This window comes from Elephantulus edwardii, unplaced genomic scaffold (assembly GCF_000299155.1).
Source record: "Elephantulus edwardii isolate Elephantulus edwardi_28Jun2011 unplaced genomic scaffold, EleEdw1.0 scaffold00226, whole genome shotgun sequence".
NCBI classification, from domain to species: Eukaryota; Metazoa; Chordata; class Mammalia; order Macroscelidea; family Macroscelididae; genus Elephantulus; species Elephantulus edwardii.
In genome coordinates, this window is record NW_006399976.1 from 3,341,898 (window position 1) to 3,360,353 (window position 18,456).

At 51.9% G+C, this 18,456-nt stretch overlaps 2 protein-coding genes across 2 annotated transcripts in view; both read left to right on the forward strand.

Annotated features, from left to right (window-relative positions):
* Positions 1–4,733, forward strand: part of AKAP8L (A kinase (PRKA) anchor protein 8-like) — a 32,871-nt gene extending 28,138 nt beyond the window's left edge. Inside the window, exons 13-14 of the mRNA XM_006898340.1 lie at positions 4,270–4,365; positions 4,443–4,733. Coding sequence (XP_006898402.1) covers positions 4,270–4,365; positions 4,443–4,733 — 387 coding nt within the window. The remainder of the gene's footprint in view (positions 1–4,269; positions 4,366–4,442) is intronic.
* A 306-nt stretch (positions 4,734–5,039) lies between these two features.
* AKAP8 (A kinase (PRKA) anchor protein 8) lies at positions 5,040–18,133 on the forward strand. The gene is made up of 14 exons (XM_006898341.1): positions 5,040–5,058; positions 6,390–6,428; positions 10,073–10,105; positions 10,469–10,763; positions 11,124–11,628; positions 12,186–12,315; positions 12,516–12,562; positions 12,926–12,959; positions 14,573–14,660; positions 14,998–15,139; positions 15,417–15,510; positions 15,817–15,947; positions 16,230–16,325; positions 17,648–18,133. Exons 1-14 carry the CDS (start codon positions 5,040–5,042, stop codon positions 18,131–18,133), a joined length of 2,139 nt encoding a protein of 712 aa, XP_006898403.1.
* The last annotated feature ends 323 nt before the right edge of the window (positions 18,134–18,456 follow it).

The window sequence follows — 18,456 nt, forward strand, 5'->3', positions numbered from 1 at the left end:
TAAAAAAAATTATCTTCTAAAAAAAAGTATATATTAGAAATTTTAAAATAGTGCATGTTGTTACAGGTCAAACAAAGCATTTTTTTTTAATATATTGTTTTTACAGTTTCTTTTTAAATCAGTTAAAAGAAGTAGGGAAATATAGGCATATAGACTTCATTATTGAAAGCAAAATATTTTTATCTAGTGTACTTGATCTAGGCCTTGGTCTTCTCAGTTGCTTGTTATGCATGTGAGAGCTGGACAGTGAGTAAGGATGACAGCAGAAGAATCGATGTCTTTGAGTTGTGGTGCTGAAGGAGAGTATTGGACTGCCAAGAGAACAAACAGGTCTGTCCTGGAGACAGAGAAACCTTGGGAGCAAGAATTTTGAAGCTCCGTCTCACATATTTGAGCAAGTTTCCAGGAGGAACCAGTCCTTGGAGGAGGACATGGTTGGAAGGGTGGAGGGTCAGCACAGGAGAGGAAGACCCTGGATGAGATGGATTGACATAGTAACTGTAGCAGTAGGGTCAGATGTGTCTGAGACAGGTTGACTCTGGACAGGACAGGGTTCAGATCCATTGTCTTTAAGTTCACTGTGAGTCTTAAATAAGCGCAACAGCACATAACACCAATACAGGGAGCTGGGAAGGAGGTGTTGATGTATATCTTTTACACATAGTTACCTGAAGTAAGAATGTACATGTGTACATTGATAATGCTGGCTGGAGTCACTTGGTTTCAGCTCAGTCTGGGACTGTATTTTACCTTCATTTTTTTAAAATATTTGCTGGTTGAAGGTTGTTTTCTGTTTGTTTTGTTCCCCCCCCCCATCAGATTTAGATAATTGGCAGTTTTTACTCATTTAGTTAATATTTATATTTTCCTCTCCTGGTGTTCCTCTTAACCTGTTATGTTCAGTCCAAGACTTCTGTTTGGCTCTGGTTGTTGGTGCATATCTTTGAATATTAACAGGTCTTCCTTAACATTGTCACTCTTAACATTGTATTTCAGTATGGATCTGGATGTTTGTATATACAAAATATATATACATTGTTTCATTTTCCTTCATTCATAATGTGTTTCATACAATCATTCCCATACATGGTGTTTATAAAATTAATCCCCATTGAACTATGCACACCATTCACTGTTTCACAGCCACCCTAGGAACAAAAGGCCTGTAGCCCTTCTCCAACTATCGACATTTATCAAAGTTCATAGAGTTTCCAGAGCCATGTTATTTAGGAAGTGAATGCCACGCCTGCTTCCAAATCACTCCATTAGTGGTTGTCTTTTATATTATTAATGCAACTCCATTTTTCCTCACCTTTTCCTTTCTGGAGTAGTAGATCATACGATTGTCTGATTCAGAATTTCCCATGCCAGTCCATCTCAGCTCTTCAGTGCCTAGTATGTCAGTATTTATACGTTTGATTTCTTCCTTAACAATGTCCATTTTACCCTGGATGAGGTGGGTTGACAGTTAATGAGGTAATGGGGGCAGGTGTGTCAGGGTTCAGAGCTATCCCTAAAAGGTCACTGAGTTGCAGGCAGCCTGATGGCACATAACAACTGAGACTCTTTTCCTTCACTTTTTCTCCATTCTTCAGATTGCATAACCATCTTCAGATTTGCTTTTTTCCCCGAGTTCCGATCTACTCGGCTCCCTACAGTGAATTTTTCATTTGCTATTTTTCTTTTCCGCTCCAGGATGACTTTTTTTTGGCAGGGGTGGGGGGTGATTTAGGGAAAAATCACCTTATCACAATATTTTATCATGGTTTTCTTAATTTTTAAACTGTATCTAGAATGACTACTTTTAAATGTTTTTGTTTTCTGTTCTCAGTTTCTGTTGTCTTATCCCCTCATTTGCATGTCTTAAAAGTTACCTATTTCTGTGTCTTAAAATTTTGTTGGAAACAAGACCTTTTAAAAAATATAATGTGGCAGCTTTAGATCCTGACTTCATCTCTGTCAAGGCTTGTCTGTTTAATGACCACCTGCATCATTTATTGAACACTCTCTCTTTAGTAATTACCCATCTTATTTATTGAACTAACTTGCACATGCGCTCTCACTCTTGCTTGCTGTCACACATACATAGACACGGTGTGATTGATACCTCTGCTCTTGGTCCTTTGAAGTTGAAGCCTTGGCAGTGTCCACAATCTCCCTGGCATAACAGGGCTCTCTTTGTCCCTTTCTGTAATCCTACCCAGCTGGTGGTGGTGTGCTGCCATGTCGGTTCTGACTGATAGTGACCCTGTGCGACGAGAGGGCTCTCTGGAGGCCACGATGGCAAAGCTGCTGCTTTCATACTTTGGACATCTAGCTAGGCAAAGCTATTCCTTGGAAAGCTGGGGGTGTCAGTGAAGGAGAGGAAGCCCTCCAATGAGATCGATTAACACAGTGGCTTCTGTGGACTCTAGTCTATCAGAGATGATGAGGATGGCACAGGATAGGATATGGTTCAGGTTAGCTGTTGTTGATTTGTACTCGATGGCACTTAGCAACAACATGTACAATAGAAACTGTTGTGTGATTGTGTTGTTTTCATCAATGCCCTGTGACAGAAACTGCTCAACAGACAGATATAATTAAATGTTAATGCCTTTACAAGGGATAGTTTTTCAGGTCAGTATTTGATGTGGATCCCCCGAGGGTTCTTCTTGGCTGTTTAGTCATTTCTCTAAATGTCTTTTTACGCATTTCATTGTGAATTTCACCATACATACACTGCCCCACTACCACTCCTGCATTGCTTTAAGAGTACACTTGGTGTTGAACTTCTCTGAAAGTTGTAAACGCTGGGTTTTTTCCAAAGAGATTCTAAACTTTGTCTTACCTCTTGCCTGGACATTATCTCTTAAGACAGTGGTCGAGTATGTGGACATAGACACTGGGGGTCCTGTTTGTTTAGTGCCACTGCTGCTTTGGAACTAGATCCTAGATGCTCTGTGGAGGGTTGGCGACAGCCTCTGGTTATCTCAGTCACCTGTCGCACTGTGGGGCCTTTGCTTTAGGAACAGGCTAGGGTAGCACTAACTTAGGAAGAGCCTTTATGTCATGAGTAAGAGCTGGGCAGAAGGGGATCCCCCCTCAGCCACGCTCAGTCAGACCTTAAGTCTCTGTAATAGAGTGCTGGGGACAGGATGAGAAACTCTGATGCCTTTTTTCCCTCCCAGGAAGATACTGCAGCCTGTTAGCTGAGAGAGGAAGCCCCATGTTCTGGCTTTGCTCCTCCAGAGTGAAGTTTCCATCACATTAAGCTGGGGCAGTTCATATTTCAACTACTGTGACATTAACTGTTCTCATTAAGGCATTTTGTTTTTTAATTTTTTTTTATATTGGTTTTCTTACAAAGTTCGTATACATTGTGTTTCACACTGTTTCATACAATCATTCCCATTCATTATGTTTTACAAAATTAATCACCCTTACCACCATTACACTGTCTTTCCAGATCCCCACTTTTCTGAATTACCACCACCACTACTACTTATTATGTTCCTCTTCCAGGACACTTTCCAGAGACTATAAATTCTTCCTGACCCACCTTTTTTTATTCTGGTGAGAAGACAACAAACAGAACATCCATTAATCCATTTCACAGTTCAGTGGCGTTGATAATGTGTGTCATGTTGTACCACCACCATTTCCACCATATTTTCCAAGTTACTCTATCGCCATTAATATAAGCTCCAGAGTCAAAAGCTCAGCTATTGGCTGAAAGGTTGATAGTTCAAACCCACCCAAAGGTGTTTCAGGAGACACGCCTGACTGCTTGTAAAAGTCCACACACAGCCTTGAACACCCTATTGAACATGTCTTTATAAAGTCTTTTGCTAAGCCCCTGCTTTTCCAAGGGTGATGTCTTTCTCTAGGGACTGGGCCTTCCTTGAAAACATGCTCTAAATATTGTGAGATCAAATCTCACCAACCTTGCTTCTGAGGATTGTTCGAAGACATTTGTTTGTTCTTTTGGGAATCCATGGTATGTTCCATATTTTCACCTTTAGTCAGTTTCACTTGGTTTTTATTTCAGCTACAGTACAGCTGTGAATACACCTTTGTATCTTTAAGCACTTAGGTGGTGCAGGAAGATAAAGGGGTTCCATGCTTTCACCAAGGCCCAGGGCCTTGTTCAGAGAAAGCTGCATTCACTCCAGCAGTTGGGGTGAGAGCTCTGGGGGCCGGTGGCCGACGGTGGACGCTGAGCAGAGGGAGTGGGGTCTGCAGGCTGGGCCAGCAGCAGACCCTGCAGCCCACCTGCTCTGCTCACAGCTCATGATGGAGCAGTCCAAGAAGTCCTCGCTCATGGTGGCCCGGAACATCCTCAACAACAAGCTCATCGGCAAGAAGCTGGAGCGCTACCTGAAGGTGAGGCCCCGGGACCCCCCGGCCCGCCGCCCCCGTCCTGGCCCCGCCCCTCCCCCACTCACTGCCCCGCCCCGCAGGGTGAGAACCCCTTCACGGACAGCCCAGAGGAGGACAAGGAGCCCGAGGAAGGCGAAGCGGGCGCCCCCGATGAGGGGACACCGGGAGAGGCCGCTGCCTCCGAGGGGACCCCACAGCCGCCGCCCCCTCCAGAGCCCGAGGCCGTGGCGCCACCACCCCCGCCGCCCCCGGAGGAGGAGGAGGACGCCGTGCCGCTGCTGGGCGGGGCACTGCAGCGCCAGATCCGCGGGATCCCGGGCCTGGACGTGGAGGCGGACGACGAAGAGGAGGGGGGCGGGAGCGGCCCGTGACCGCGCGGCGGGGCGCAGCCGAGCCAATAAAGTGCTGACCTCTCCACGCTCTGCTGTCTGCTGTCTGCGGGCCGCCGACATGGGGGCGGGAGTGCGCATGCGCTGCGTGCCACTGCTGACGAGCCTTCGCACCAATCGCGAGGCGGCCTGGAGCTTGCGGAGGGCGGGTCCGCTCTCAAGGAAGCCAATGGTGGTCTCCGGGTGCGGTGACTAGGCGCCCGGCTGGCCAGTAGCGGGCGGTGGGTGGTGCGTTTCAGTGTTGCGGAGGCTTAGAAAAGGGGGCTGCCGGCAGGCCGCGGGGAAAACATGGAGCAAGGTTACGGAGGTAGGAGCTGTCGGGGCGGCGGGCGTGGGTGGTAGCGGGCCTCAGGTCGACCGGGGCCGCAATCGGGATCCTGGATGAGCGTGGGCCGGCGGCCCGGTCTGCAGCGTTGCGGGACGCGCGCCATTCTTTGAAGCGTGCTGCCGTCTCTCCCGGACTCGGGGTGCAGATTGGCCTGCGGGCAGGGACGGGTGGTCCCTCTGCACGCACAGCTCAGAGCTCGTGCAAAATGGCGCCGGGGGCGGGGTCTGCGCGGGGCGGACGCACGTGTCCTGGGGGTGAGCTGGGGTCGCCGGGAGCTCGGCTGGGAGGACCACCTCCCGGCACTGGTGCGACCCCCGCCGCCCTGGCTCCCAGGGCTAGAGGCCTGCCTTCCCGTCGAGCCCTTTCTTCCTCGTGATCCCGCCCCTGGGCTTCTCACTTCCCGATCCGGTCTCACGATCCGATTCGCGCGTGCGGCCTCCTGATCCCTCTGTGGGCTCCCACCCGTAGCTGCGCCCTTGCGGCACTGTCCAGATCCGGCGGGGGCCTGTTCTAGTGCTTAGACGAGCGGCCAGACCTTTCCGATTGTGTTAGCATTACTCCACCCCAGATGGGGCTGGATGCAATGTGCGGAGCCCGCGCGGCCGCATGGGGCACGGTGTTCGTGAAAGAACCAGGGCCCTGGACCAGCAGGCACCGTGTGGCCCAAAGGGTGTAACGTCTGCAGCTCTGTGACCTTGGGTCAAGTCCCCAGCCTCTGAAAGTCACTGGGTAACTGCTGCTGTCATCTACTGCACACAGTAGGTGCCGCAGGCTCTGAGAAGGGAGGGAGAAGTCAGGAGACTGCTCAGCTCCAGGTTGCCGTTGTGAGCACACAGTTCTCACCCTCTTGGGGGAGGACGACTAGAAAGGGGTCCTGGGATCTCAGGGAGGTTTCAGAACCTCAGAGCAAGAGTCTAGGGAGGCATACAAGCAATGCCTCCCGTTTTCCAAGTTTTCTCCCAGGTGGTGGTTTCAGGTGCATTGAGCGGGTTTCCCGTAGTGTGTTTGAGTTCTGATGCAGGACTGGCTGGCAGAGAGTCCTGTGTCGCTTTTGGGGTTATGTTTACAGGAAGTGAAATGACATCCTCACTCACCTAAGGTTCCTCAGCAGGCAAGGAACAAAGCTGACTTGTAAGCCCATCACCTGCCCCTTCTTCTTTGATCTCAGGCAATTCAAGTGTGATAATGACTTAGGGGGAAGGCAGTGTTTTCAAAATGAAATTGTACATCCTCTGCCTTGCTATCGCTGAGTGCCTGTTCCCAGAGTGACAGCTTGGACCTGAGCTGATGGTGCCCTCCTCCTTTTACAGGCTACGGGGCATGGAGTGCTGGACCTGCCAACCCCCAGGGTAAGTACCTCCCCTGGGTGGGAGAAGTTTGGGTCCCATACTTGAATAGTAGAGCCACTATAGTAGAAGCATCCTGGGGATGCTGCACCAGGACACAGATCAGAACCTGCTTCCAGCTCATAGCAGTCCTCTTGGACAAAGTAGAATTGTTCCAGCTTTCGAAGTCTGAAAGTCTTAAACAAAGTGAGCTGCCCCCCTTTTCTTCTTTGAGCAGTTTGGTGGATTTGAAATGCTGAGTTTTCTATTAGGAGCCAAATGCTTTAACCATTGTGGTACCAGGGCTCCTTTTTAAGGAGTAGCCCAGGAGTGAGCAAACATTTTTCACTAAGGGGTAAGAAAGTAAATGTGGTTGGTTTTGCAGGCCAGATGGTTTCTCAGGTGCAAAAACAGCTGTAGGCACTCCATAAACGGGTGGAGAGAGGTGTGTGTTGATAATGTCCTCAACATAGTTAAGCTAAAAACCAGCCACTGTCAACTCATGATAACTCACGTGGGGCAGAGGGCTTTCTGTACCAAGGAACACCAGGTCTTCCGAGGCAGCACCTCCACGTAGACTCAAATCTCTACCCTTTTCATTTAGCAGCCATACCTCTTAACCGTTGGTCCATCCAGGGAGTCCTGCTTATGTGTTGTGAAATATTTTTCAGTTTCTCCTAAACAAGTAAATGGTACTTAGTTTCTAGCCAGTAGATTTAGTACAGAAGAGCTTGCGACTTAGTGGTAAGGAGCTGCTCTGCCAATCCAAAGGCACAGAGTTCAAACCCACCACTTTCTCCATGGACGAAAGATGGGTGGTCTCCTGCAATTTACTGCCTCTGAAAACTCACTGGAGGGTCAGCTGTGGGCCACTTCCAACTCCATGGAACTAAATAACAACAATAGATTTAATAGATCTCTACACTTACCAGTTGGTTGAGGTACACAGACTTGTACAGCCACCACTAGTAAGGTTTTTGCTGCTAACATAAAGTGAGGCATTCTTCAGAAGACATGAACCAATACTGATACATTATTATTATTATTAATATTACTATTATCATCATCATCATCTACTGATAATTTGTATACTTTTTATTTTGTGTTGTAAAGTGCTGAGCTTTTGGGTATTTAGTTGTGGTAAATGTGTATAAATGACACATCAACCAAAAACCAAGCCCAAGGTCCCTTGGCAGGTGAGAGACAAAGCTTATGTAAGCCCTTTTTTTCCTGCTTTGATCTCGGCTAACTGAAGTATGATAATGACCTGACAGCATCATGTTGCTCGCAATGCATGGCAGCCTTACAGGACAGTGTAAAACTAGGTCCTGGGATCTCTACAACTGTGGATCTTTGTACACGGGAAGCTCCAATGGTGTGGTCTGAAGAGAGCTGTGCTCCTAACTCAGAAATTCTAGATTCTAATCCACCAGCAGTTCCACAAGAGACAGATGGACACTCTTCTCTCCTGGGATGTATACAGCTTCTAGAGAGACTGCTGGAGGGTCAGCAGTGAGTCACTTCCCAGTGGGCAGCAATGAATTGGGTTGTTCTCTCTACAGAAGTAACTGCCTTCTGTTTCTCTTATGAACTGAAGGGTTTGATCCACTGATCTTTTAGTTAGCAGCCTTACCCACAACCACCACCTCTCTCTCTTAAAGAAAACAGAAATTCCTACATCTGAACAAGTAAACAAGAATCACTCGAGGGACTGTAATAACACACCTGACCCAAGCCATGGTATTTTTTTTTTAAATCACTTTGTATGTGAAAATTTGACAGTAAAGAATGAAGACCAGAGAATTGGTCCCTTTGTATTGGTGAAGACGTTGTACCATAGACTACCAGAAAAATAAGCAACTCCGTCTTTTGAAAAAGGTGATAGACAATCTCATTGTCATTGTGTTGGTACCAACTCTCTGTCTCTCCAGGGGGTTTTAGAAAGCTGTAAATAGCATGGGAGGAGATATGCCCATTTTTCTTCCACCGAGAAGCTGGTGGAAACAAACCACCAGAGAGGAGCCACTTTTAGGGGAGCAGTGTTGTAACTCTACCCACTTTGTTGTCGATAATGCCATCGAGCATGACTCGTAGAGACATGAACAGCAGATCCAAACCCTGTTCCATCCTCATCATCTGTGACAGACTTGAACCCATTGCTGCAGTCACTGTATCAGTCCGTCTCATACAGGGTCTTCCTCTCTGGCTGACCCTGCACCTTCCCAAGCATGATTGCTGTCTCCAAAGAATAGCCTCTCTTAGGAACATGCCCAAAGCGTGTGAGATGAAGAGCACTCCATGCACTAGGCCACCGGTAACTCGCTCAGTCACTGTCAGATTCAACTCCTGCAGGATGTAAATTGCATGACAAGAGGTTGCCCATCCTTCTCCCAAGGAGTAGCTGGTAGGTTGTAACCGCTTGCCTCCGGGTTGGCAGTGCAGCTCCCCAGCTCCCCACCCACTTTGTTGTTAGGTGCCGTCTCCATCACTGTGCAGCACATGGTAAGAGGTCAGCAAAAAGAGGCCAAAGGATGGATTGATAATGTGTCTGCACAATGGACACGGCCAGGCTGTTTCATTCTTTTGTACCCAGGATTGTCAAAGATTGGTACCCACTCTCCGAGAACTAACGTATACATAATGTTGTTCCACAGTCTTCTCTTATCTGGTTCTGTGTCTTAGTTATATTTACATCATTTGGTCCTTGTTATCTGTAAATTTCCCCATCCTTAGAAGCTGGGTCTCCAAAACAGTGATCCCCTTTACACATCCCTCCTGCCCCAGTAACAACTGGTCAGTTCTGAGCTTGGTCTTTGGGGGTTTTTTTGTTTTGATTTGAAAGTTCCTGAGTTTTGATAAATGGCAAGGATTGTGTGCCGTGTTTTGTGGAACCTTTCCCTGTATTTTTTCACCAACCATTTAAAAAATGTACAAATTGTTTTTGGTTCTCTGCCTGTGGGTCTAGTTCTCAATCCATTCTGGCAGGACCGGAAATGTTCTCTGAAGTTTTGGATTCTGGTGGAGAGAATGCCTCTTCTCTGCTTTCTGAGCCTGGGGACTTGCCCCAGGGGTCATGACGGCACCGTAGCTCACTTGCTCCTCATGGTTGAGAAGGCAGCTCACCTGGTTGTGTCAAGTCTGATTTCTTGTGCGTGAATGCACTCAATGCCATGGGCACAACTCTGGCCACTAACTCAGCAGGGGAGTCTAGCTCTCAGCTGACTGGTCTCTGTCAAGTAGGCTTGTGGAAAGTCCAGTGATGTTTTTGTTTCTCTTGTGGGGCAAATGAAGTTCTGGTGGCCTCGTGGTTAAGGAGCCAGGCTGCCAGCCACTCTGCAGGAAAAAGACGGGCAATCTCCTCTGAAATTTTCAGCCTTTGAAAGCCCTCTGGAGTGTCAGCAATGAGCTGATTGCAGCTTGACAGTACATAATAAGGACGACATGTGGGAAACTTAGTGAGAAGGCTTAGCTCTGGGAATTCTGTGGGAAATGAATGGGCTCAGGGCCGCAGGCTGAGGTTAGCGGCCACCCTGAGAGTCTCCGACAGGAAGCAAGCCACTTGCACCTTAGGATATTACCCACCTGTAGGTGATGAAGCCACTTTGACTGCCCTTTGCTGCTCCAGTCAGGAGTCAGTAAAGCTCATAGGTGTTTCTGCTTCCTCCAAGGTACCTACGGAACTGGCGTCACCAGCTGGCAAGGTAGGTCCTGTTGGGGTTTGGGAGAGACAGCAGATGGACCTTCTGAACAGCCCTGTGGTCTGGGATAGATGGGTGGGTGTTCAGATCAGCCTCTACGTGACAGATACTTCTGGGTGCTGGAACTGACCAGCCAGTTAGGACGCGGGGGTGGGGCGAGACTGAGCTTTCAGGAGGCTGGAAGTAGGTGGATCTCTGCTGGGTCTTGGCCCTGGCCATGTATGGGTTCGGATGGTGCCACGGTCCCCAGGGTTTGGTGCAGAGAGCAGTCACCACCAGTGTTGCCTGGGGGCTACCAGCAGAGCACCAGCTCACCGCACCATCCTTGGCTGCTGCCGCGTGATGCAGCCTCTTCTCCCCTGCCAGGTTATGACAACTATAATTATTACGGATCCCAGAACTCCAGTGTGAGCACAGGAGCGACGTACAACTATGGCCCGGCTTCGTGGGAGCTCGCCAAGACTAGCGATGGCAGCCTGGCAGCTGGTGGCCCCACCATGCATATGGCTTCCTATGGCCCAGGCCCTGGTCCAGGCCCAGACCCCGGCCCTGACAACTCGGACTCCCTCATTGCCAAAATCAACCAGCGCCTGGATATGCTGTCCAAGGAAGGGAGCAGGGCAATCGGTGTCACTGGAGAGGGCACACAGGACCGGGAGAGGTAATTGTGTCCCACCTCCCTCCCACCCTGCTTCTGTCTAGAGAAATGAGTGGGCCTGGTGGGATCCAGAATGGTGGTGTCCTGCCCAGGTAGTGGCTTGGAGCTTGTCTGCTGGCTGACCTGCCCTGACTCCTTGGTTCTGCATCCACCCAGGCCCCTCAGTGACCTGGGTGGGGACTCAGGCTGGACTGTCTTCTGAGCATGCTGGTAGAAGTGAAGAGTGGGTTGTGGTTTTGCAGATATGGAGGCTGCATTGCAGGGAGCTACGGGCACAGAGTAGATGTCCTAGGCCAGGTGGGGGTCCCAGATGGGCCGTCCTGGGACTCCCCCAGACCCTGAGCTGTCCTGTTTGCCCCACAGCTCCTTCCGCTTCCAGCCCTTCGAGTCCTACGACTCTAGGGCTTGCCTGCCTGACCACAACCCCTACCAATCTGGCTATGGCTACGACTACAACATGGGCACTGACCGCAACGGTGGCTTCAGCAGCCAGTACAGCGACCCCCGGGACCTCGGCCGCGATCGAGGGGGCCTGGACAGCTTTGTGCGGGGCCGGGGCCAGGGCCGCTTCCAGGACCGGGGCAACCCTGGCACCTTCGTGCGCAATGACCCCTTCTTGCCGCCACCGCCTCCAGCCTCAGAGCCCCTGTCCGCTCCTTGGGGCGAGCTGAACTATGGGACTGGGCGGAGCTTAGGTGGCCCCTCTCCCAACAGGCCACCTCCGCCTCCACCTCCACCACCACCACCCCCCCTCTTCTCCCAGCCCCTGGCCCCCGACTTTAGCATGATGGGCATGCAGGGGGCAGGCAGCTTCAACAGCTCCATGCCCTATGGCTGTGGCCGTGCACAGGCCCGGATCAGGGACCGGGTAAGCTCTCTTTGTGTCCCAGCTCAGCTCTGTGGAGGTGAAGGTGCAAACAGTCATTTGATCATTAACCTAAAAGTTGACAGTTCAAACCCACCCAGAGATGCCTTGGTGAAAAGGCCTGGCTTTGAAAACTGTTAAAGCACCCTTAGCCTGGCCACCAGTGGGATCGTCTCGGGTCAGGATTGGCTGAACAGCACCTGGTTTGGGGTTTTGGGCTTTTTTTTAATTGGTAAAATTGGTAGACCACATAATTGACTAGTTTTAAGTGTATGAATTAGTAATTTTCTGTTCAATTCACAATCATTAAGATATTTCCTTTGAAACTCATTGCCCATCACAGGCGGTCACCAGGCCCTTTCCAGGTCCTAGGCAGCCGCGCTCTACCTGATGTTTCACCTCTCTTCTAGGCACTTTGTATTAACAGAATCACGTCCTGTGAGACCTCCAGGGCCTGTCTTTGTCTTGGCAGAGGTCTCTGTGTTTCTGCCACACTGCCTTCTCTTAGTTGCACATCCCTCCCCCCTTGGTGTAATTGGATGCATGGGTTTATGTTTCAGCCCCGGTGGCGAGGGTTTGAACGCTGTGGCCCTGATGGCCCAGGCCGGAAGAGGCGGCTGCTGCAAGCTTACGAGGAGCCAGATGTCAAGCAGCCCCGGGTGGACAGTGAGGGAGACTTTTCTGACAACGGTATGCTCAGGAGCTGAATGGGTGTGCTGGCCTAAGTCGCCTGCCCTGGCTCTGTGTGATGGACGTCCCCTCGGCCCCTGCTGGAGTCAGCATGTATGCTGCCCCTCCCAGCGGAGTTCGAAAGATGGGAGCCACACCATGTGGCTGCAGGGAATGGACCGTCAGCAGGGCTGAGGCTTTCTATCCTTTATGTCCTATAGATGATGGAGCCGGTGACTTCCGGTCAGGAGATGAAGAAGTCAAGGCTGTAAGTTGGCTTCTCGTCTCCCGTGCCGGGTCTCCTGAATATGTCTGATTGTTGACTTTGCGTCGTTACTATGTGGGATTTCGTAGCTGATGCCTTATGGGTGGGCAGAACTGGTCAGATTGGACATGCCAGGAGGGTTCTTTAGATGTATTTCTGAGAGCAGGTCAGGGACCTCAGGCAGTCATTTGTCACCACAGAGTGGTGGCAGTGAAAGAACATACGTGATCCCTGAGACCCTAAGGGACTTCTAGTTCTGTATTTCTGTAGGCCTCAGCAGGAAGTAGGGAACTGGACTGGGTGTGGGCTGTGGGCTGTTGGATGAGGCACCGCCCCTCACTATCTGGGTTTGTGTGCCCTTTCCAGGAGGATGAGTTTGGCGAGCTCGGGAGTCAGAGAGGTAGGAATCCGTCCTGGACTGCTTTGGACTACCTGTCTGCCCCCTGCCCAGGATCTACCTCCCAGCTCACCTGGGTACCGGTTCTGCCCTGCCCTGGCTCTGCACCAGCTGGAGCTGGTCCATCAGCCCGTTCATTGAGTGCACTGATGGCAACAGAACCACATGATGCCACGAAGAGATCACCCTGTGCTGTCTGTCCCAGTCAGCCAGTGCAGGCCCCCAGTGGTCTCCCCCACACTCCTGGCTACTGACCACAGTAGAGCAGGGCAAGCATAGACCTTTGTAAACAGTAGTGCTGTGGCTGGAAGACCCAGCAGAGAACTGGCACCTGCATCACAAACCACTGTGCACCCAAAGGCGTGAGCCAGCATGGGGACCCCTGCCCAGGTTGGGGACCAGGGAGGAATCCAAGGACCCTTAGAATGTGGTATTTGCTGTGCCCAGGCCTGAGTCCTCCAATATGGTCACAACTAAGGAAGGTCTTGGGATCTAGAGTCTCCAAGCCGAACCCTCCTCAAGCTCCCAGGCTCCATGCAGGAGCAGCCAGAGGCCCACTAGATCAATACACCCAGCAACCACTTGGTTTCCCTTCCTGTTCCCACAGGCCCCCAAGACTCAGCTGCCTCCCACTAGGCTCTGCTCCCCAGTTTTTCCCAGGGTCCCCCCTAAAGACCTTCCTCCTCTCGTGTCCAGGCTTAGCCAACCCCGACCTGCCCCTCGTCTCCACCTCCCCACCCTGCTCACTGCCATGACCAGGCCTGAGGCTCAGGTCCGTGAAGGGCACTTAGCACTGTGCACGCTGCGAGTGCTAAAGCAAAGGTGACATGTCTGTTGCGTGCAGGTCCTACTGCCTACGGGACGCCCTTGCTCTTAAGCAGCAGTCCTAGTTCAGGCAGCGGTCTCTTGCCAAAAGCCCCCACGCCCAGTGAATGCCTCCCGAGAGTGCACGCCGGTCGCCATCGTCGTGGGACAGGCTCAAGGCGGGCACAGGGGTAGGGGCCACAGTTCAGATGCTTCTCGGTCCTTTCCGCAGAGTCCGGCTCTGGCCAGGCCCCCTGGACACCCCGGGCATGGACGGGAGGACCTATCGGTCTTTTCCCACTCTCGTTTCCAGGAATGCTTCCCGCCAGGCCTGGGCAAGGCCCAGACTGGCGGTGTCTGTGCACGGAGGGTAGAGCCGGGCCAGCACGGACTCAGACCTGCTGCGGCCCTAGTTGAGAGCAAGGCCGGCGGGCCGGCTGCCAGGCCCACCTGGAGGCGGCGAGCGGCTTGCCTTCCTCCCAGCCGATGCTGCCGCCTCATCAGGAGAGGGCTGCGGCGCTCTCCTAAGTGACGGTGGGCCAAGACCCACGATGGAGCCTTAGACTGAGAGAGGACGGGGCAGGTCAGGGATCAGCAGAGGGCTGCGGGATGGGCAGGGCTGTGTCCCCTGGCCCAGCCAAGGGGGTTGTGAGGTGACTCCCAGATGCTCCTGCCAGTCTCCACCCAGGTGCGCCCAGTTGGGGGCGGCGAGCCTGTGGGATCGTGGAGGCCAAGTGGCAGCCTCACTGAGGCCCAGTGCTCAACTCTGTGGGCTCCGCAGGCATCTCCAAGGGACTTGTTCTCTATTCCAGGTGAGAAGGAAGATGAGGATGAGGAGGTGAAAAAGCGGAGGGAGAAGCAGAGGAGGAGGGACCGGATGCGAGACCGGGCTGCTGACAGGTGAGCGGATTCCTGGAGTCTTTGCACAGAAGGTAATCTGAGAGGCTTTGGGACCCTCTCCTGGGTCTCCAGCGACTCAGCAAGGCTTCTGAAACCCTGGTTGGCAGAGCACCTGTCATCACCCTGATTGTCCTCTTAGCAGCCCTTTGCACCAAAGAGAGACTGGCCATGTCCCTCAGTGTTCGTCGACTGAGCACCTGAGAGGTTTCCGCTCCTTTCTCAGGCACCAGGGTAGTGGTGGGAAGTCTTCATAGAGAGGCTGCTGTCCGCTCCAGTCCCGATCAGGAGTGGTGGCCAGTGGCCCTCCCCCACCACGCTCCTGATCTTCCTCCTGCAGGATCCAGTTTGCCTGTTCTGTGTGCAAGTTCCGCAGCTTCGACGACGAGGAGATCCAGAAGCACCTGCAGAGCAAATTTCACAAGGAGACGTTACGCTTCATCAGCACCAAGCTGCCTGACAAGACGGTTGAGTTCCTCCAGGTGAGCACTGGGGGATGGGAGTGGGTATAGAGCTGGCAAAGTTAACTTTCTCTAGGAAAAAACCAGGCCAAAAACGTAGCTGCCAGGCCACCACCCAGGGGACACTTCCTTTGCCCGAAGCAGCCACATCAAACTTGCCCACATGACAGAGAACAAGGCAGGGTCTCCAGCCATCCTGGACTCCCCCTCCTCTGCTAATCAGTTGGCGTCTGGTGTGACTGAGAGTCTACGGCACCATGCCCCCTCATTTTGTGGTGCTTCTCCCCCCACCCCCCAGGAGTACATCGTGAACAGGAACAAGAAGATAGAGAAGCGGCGTCAGGAGATGATGGAGAAGGAAAGTGCGAAACCCAAACTGGATCCTTTCAAAGGTGGGTGCTGGTGAGCGTGGCGGCACCATTCTTAAAGGACACATACACCTGGGTGGTGAGAGAGTGCCTGCCTGGGCACGCTGGTCACTGGTCACCCACTCAGGGAAAGGAAAGACGGGCACAGAACAGTCAGGGCTCAGCATCCCTCGTACGAGGGCTGCTTCAACCCCCTGCACCCTGCAGATAGCTGACTGAGCCCAACTTGGTTTTACCTCTTTTTACCCAAGTCGATGGAAGGGCTGATGGGGAAATGGGTGTTTTCATGTGGTGCTGTGCTGTCACCTCCGTGCCCCGTGCCCCCTGCAGGGATCGGCCAGGAGCATTTCTTTAAGCGGATCGAGGCTGCCCACTGCCTGGCCTGTGACATGCTCATCCCTGCGCAGCACCAACTCTTGCAACGGCACCTCCACTCCCCAGATCACAACCACAATCGTCGGGTGAGTGCCTCCATAGGATGGTGGGGGTGCCTCTCAAACCTTGTGGGCTAGTGAGGGTGAACATGCCATCTCTGGGAACTCTTGCCGTGTTTCATCAGTTGTAAGAAGCCTCTCAATTCCAAAGCTGTTAAAACTGAGAAAGTGTGGGGCCTAGAACGGGTCCAGTGCAGTGGTTGAGATGCCCCAAGTGTGAGGCTGTGCCCTGCAGACTTCCGGGGGAAATGGCACGTCGCAGTCCTGCCCTTGGGGCTTTCTAAAAAGCCCACCTCTGGTTCTCTGCAGTTGGCTGCTGAACAGTTCAAGAAGACCAGTCTCCACGTGGCCAAGAGTGTTCTGAACAACCGCCACATAGTGAAGATGCTGGAAAAATACCTCAAGGTTCGTGTTTGGGAGACGATGGGGTAGTGGGGTGAGCTGTACACAAATACGGTGTGCCCGTGGTGGAGCATATGGTACTTGCTCTGTGTCTTACGAGTAATCAGGGGTCTGGAAAAGTAGCAGTTTGCTCTTGCCCAGGGAAGGAGAATGTCCTAGGACACGCAGAGATGTCACAGAGAGAAGGGAAAACACCACACCTGTGTACTGCCTCTCCGTAGAAGTCACAGAGCTAGGTGATGCCTGTCTTCCAAGAAGGATGCTGCTGAAAGGGGAGCTTGCTGGTAGGGTCAGGGCTGTGAAGCAGAGGCACACATGACCAGGAACCACTAGGATATCAAGAAGGGAACAAGCAGAGATCTGAGGTGCCAGAGTGAGAATGTGGTCAGGCGCGCCTGCCCCTCCTGGCAAGGCCCATTTTTTTTCTTTTTTTTATTTTTATGTGTACCGTCAAATCAGATCTGACTGGTACAGGAAGAGATTGCCCCCTCCTTCTCCAGCAGAGCATCTGATGGATTTGAACCACCTACCTCTGGGATTGCAGTGCAGTGTCTTGCCACTGGGCCACCAGAGCTCCCTCTACTTCACTTTTTAGAGCTCAACTTTAGGACCTCTTTTACCCTTGTCCTCTCAGCTCGTAAATGCTACCCCGTCGGGTAATTCACGCTGCTGCCCTTGCTCATTTTGGGTCCTTGTGTGTCAGAACTGTGCTCTGTAGCTAATGGCTGGGTTACGAGAGGTAGAGTACCGGGCCTTTCTTCTGAGGCTCCTGTGAATGGGCTTGAGCCGCCAACCTTTAGGTTACCAAATGAGTGCGTCCCTGCAAACCCCATTTATCATGAAACCCTTTATTTTATTATTTTTGTGTGTGTGTGTACCGTCAAATCAGATCTGACTAGTACAGGAGGAGATTGTCCCTCCTTGCCCGGCAGAGCATCTGGTGGATTCGAACCCTTCGCCTCTGGGATTGTAGTTGCAGCTCCTTGCCACTAGGCCACCAGAGCTCCCCTAAACAATGTTATCTTTATTTTCTTGCCATGTTAACAATCTGTTTGTTTTTGTTGAGCATCTTCATATTGGGACAGTCTGTATTTTTGTCATGTTCAAGTCCGTGACAATGATCCTGTACTTGGAGTTGTACAGCCGTTTCACTTTACACCTCCTTCTTCTCTGCACAAATAGTACAGGAGAAGCCCCTCCACATGCAGCATCCTCCCTGGGTCTGCCAGCTCTGGTGGCCTGTGGGGTTAGCAAAGCTGGTGGAGCCTGAAGGCTTTTGCTTTGTCCCTCAGAGAAACACAGCCCCCACCTCCTTTTTTGACCAGGGTGAAGACCCTTTTACCAACGAAGCTATTGACCCAGAAGCCGAAGGGGAGGACAATTTAGGAGGTGAAGATAAAGAGTCCCCTGACGAGGTGGCCGCAGAAGTCCTAGCTGAGGTGATCACAGCAGCGGTAAAGGCTGTGGATGGGAATGGAGTCCCAGCTCCAGAGAGCAGTGAGGTGCTGACCACAGAGGAAGGCCTCCCAAACACAGCGGAAGCCAGTGAAAACCCCTCTGAGCAGCCACCAGCCAGTGGGACATCTGATGGAATCGAGAAGGGGAGCCCTGATGCAGAAGCTGGAAATGACCCTGGGGAGGCTGGAAGCAGGTCTTCAGAAGCCACAGATGAAGCTGCCACGGCCCCAATAGTGGGAGCATTTGCAGCCGAGGGAGAGAGCACTAGAGCAGGCCTCATTCCAGGGCTCGACATCGCAGACGGAGAAATGGAAGCTCTTGAGGCGGAGTCCAAAGATGCTCTTCCCACATAATGACCCTCGTTCCGCCCCCATCCCGAGACGCTCACACATGGTCCCTTTTCTTGTATGCCATCCTGTAGGGCATGAGTGACTGTGAACTGACTTTGGTCGCCCCACTCTTTCCTTCCAGAATGTGCACCTTTTAGGCTGACCCAGGCAGTCCTGGGAAGGGGCACTGCCAAGGTCCCGCATGCCCACAGGGAGCTTGGCAGTGCCCACAGCTGCCTGAGAGCAATAATCTTGGTGGTCTTTGGGTTAGGAAGTCCAGGCACTGGCTGAGTGTCCCCTTTTTATTCCCACCCCAATTTTTATCTGGGAGCAGCCCCACACTGGGA

Excerpts from the sequence above, each read along its gene's own strand:
- AKAP8 (XM_006898341.1), top strand. Across the intron at positions 12,563-12,925 it reads GAGATGAAGAAGTCAAGGCT|GAGGATGAGTTTGGCGAGCT; the intron begins GTAAGTTGGCTT and ends TGCCCTTTCCAG. Across the intron at positions 14,661-14,997 it reads CGAGACCGGGCTGCTGACAG|GATCCAGTTTGCCTGTTCTG; the intron begins GTGAGCGGATTC and ends TTCCTCCTGCAG.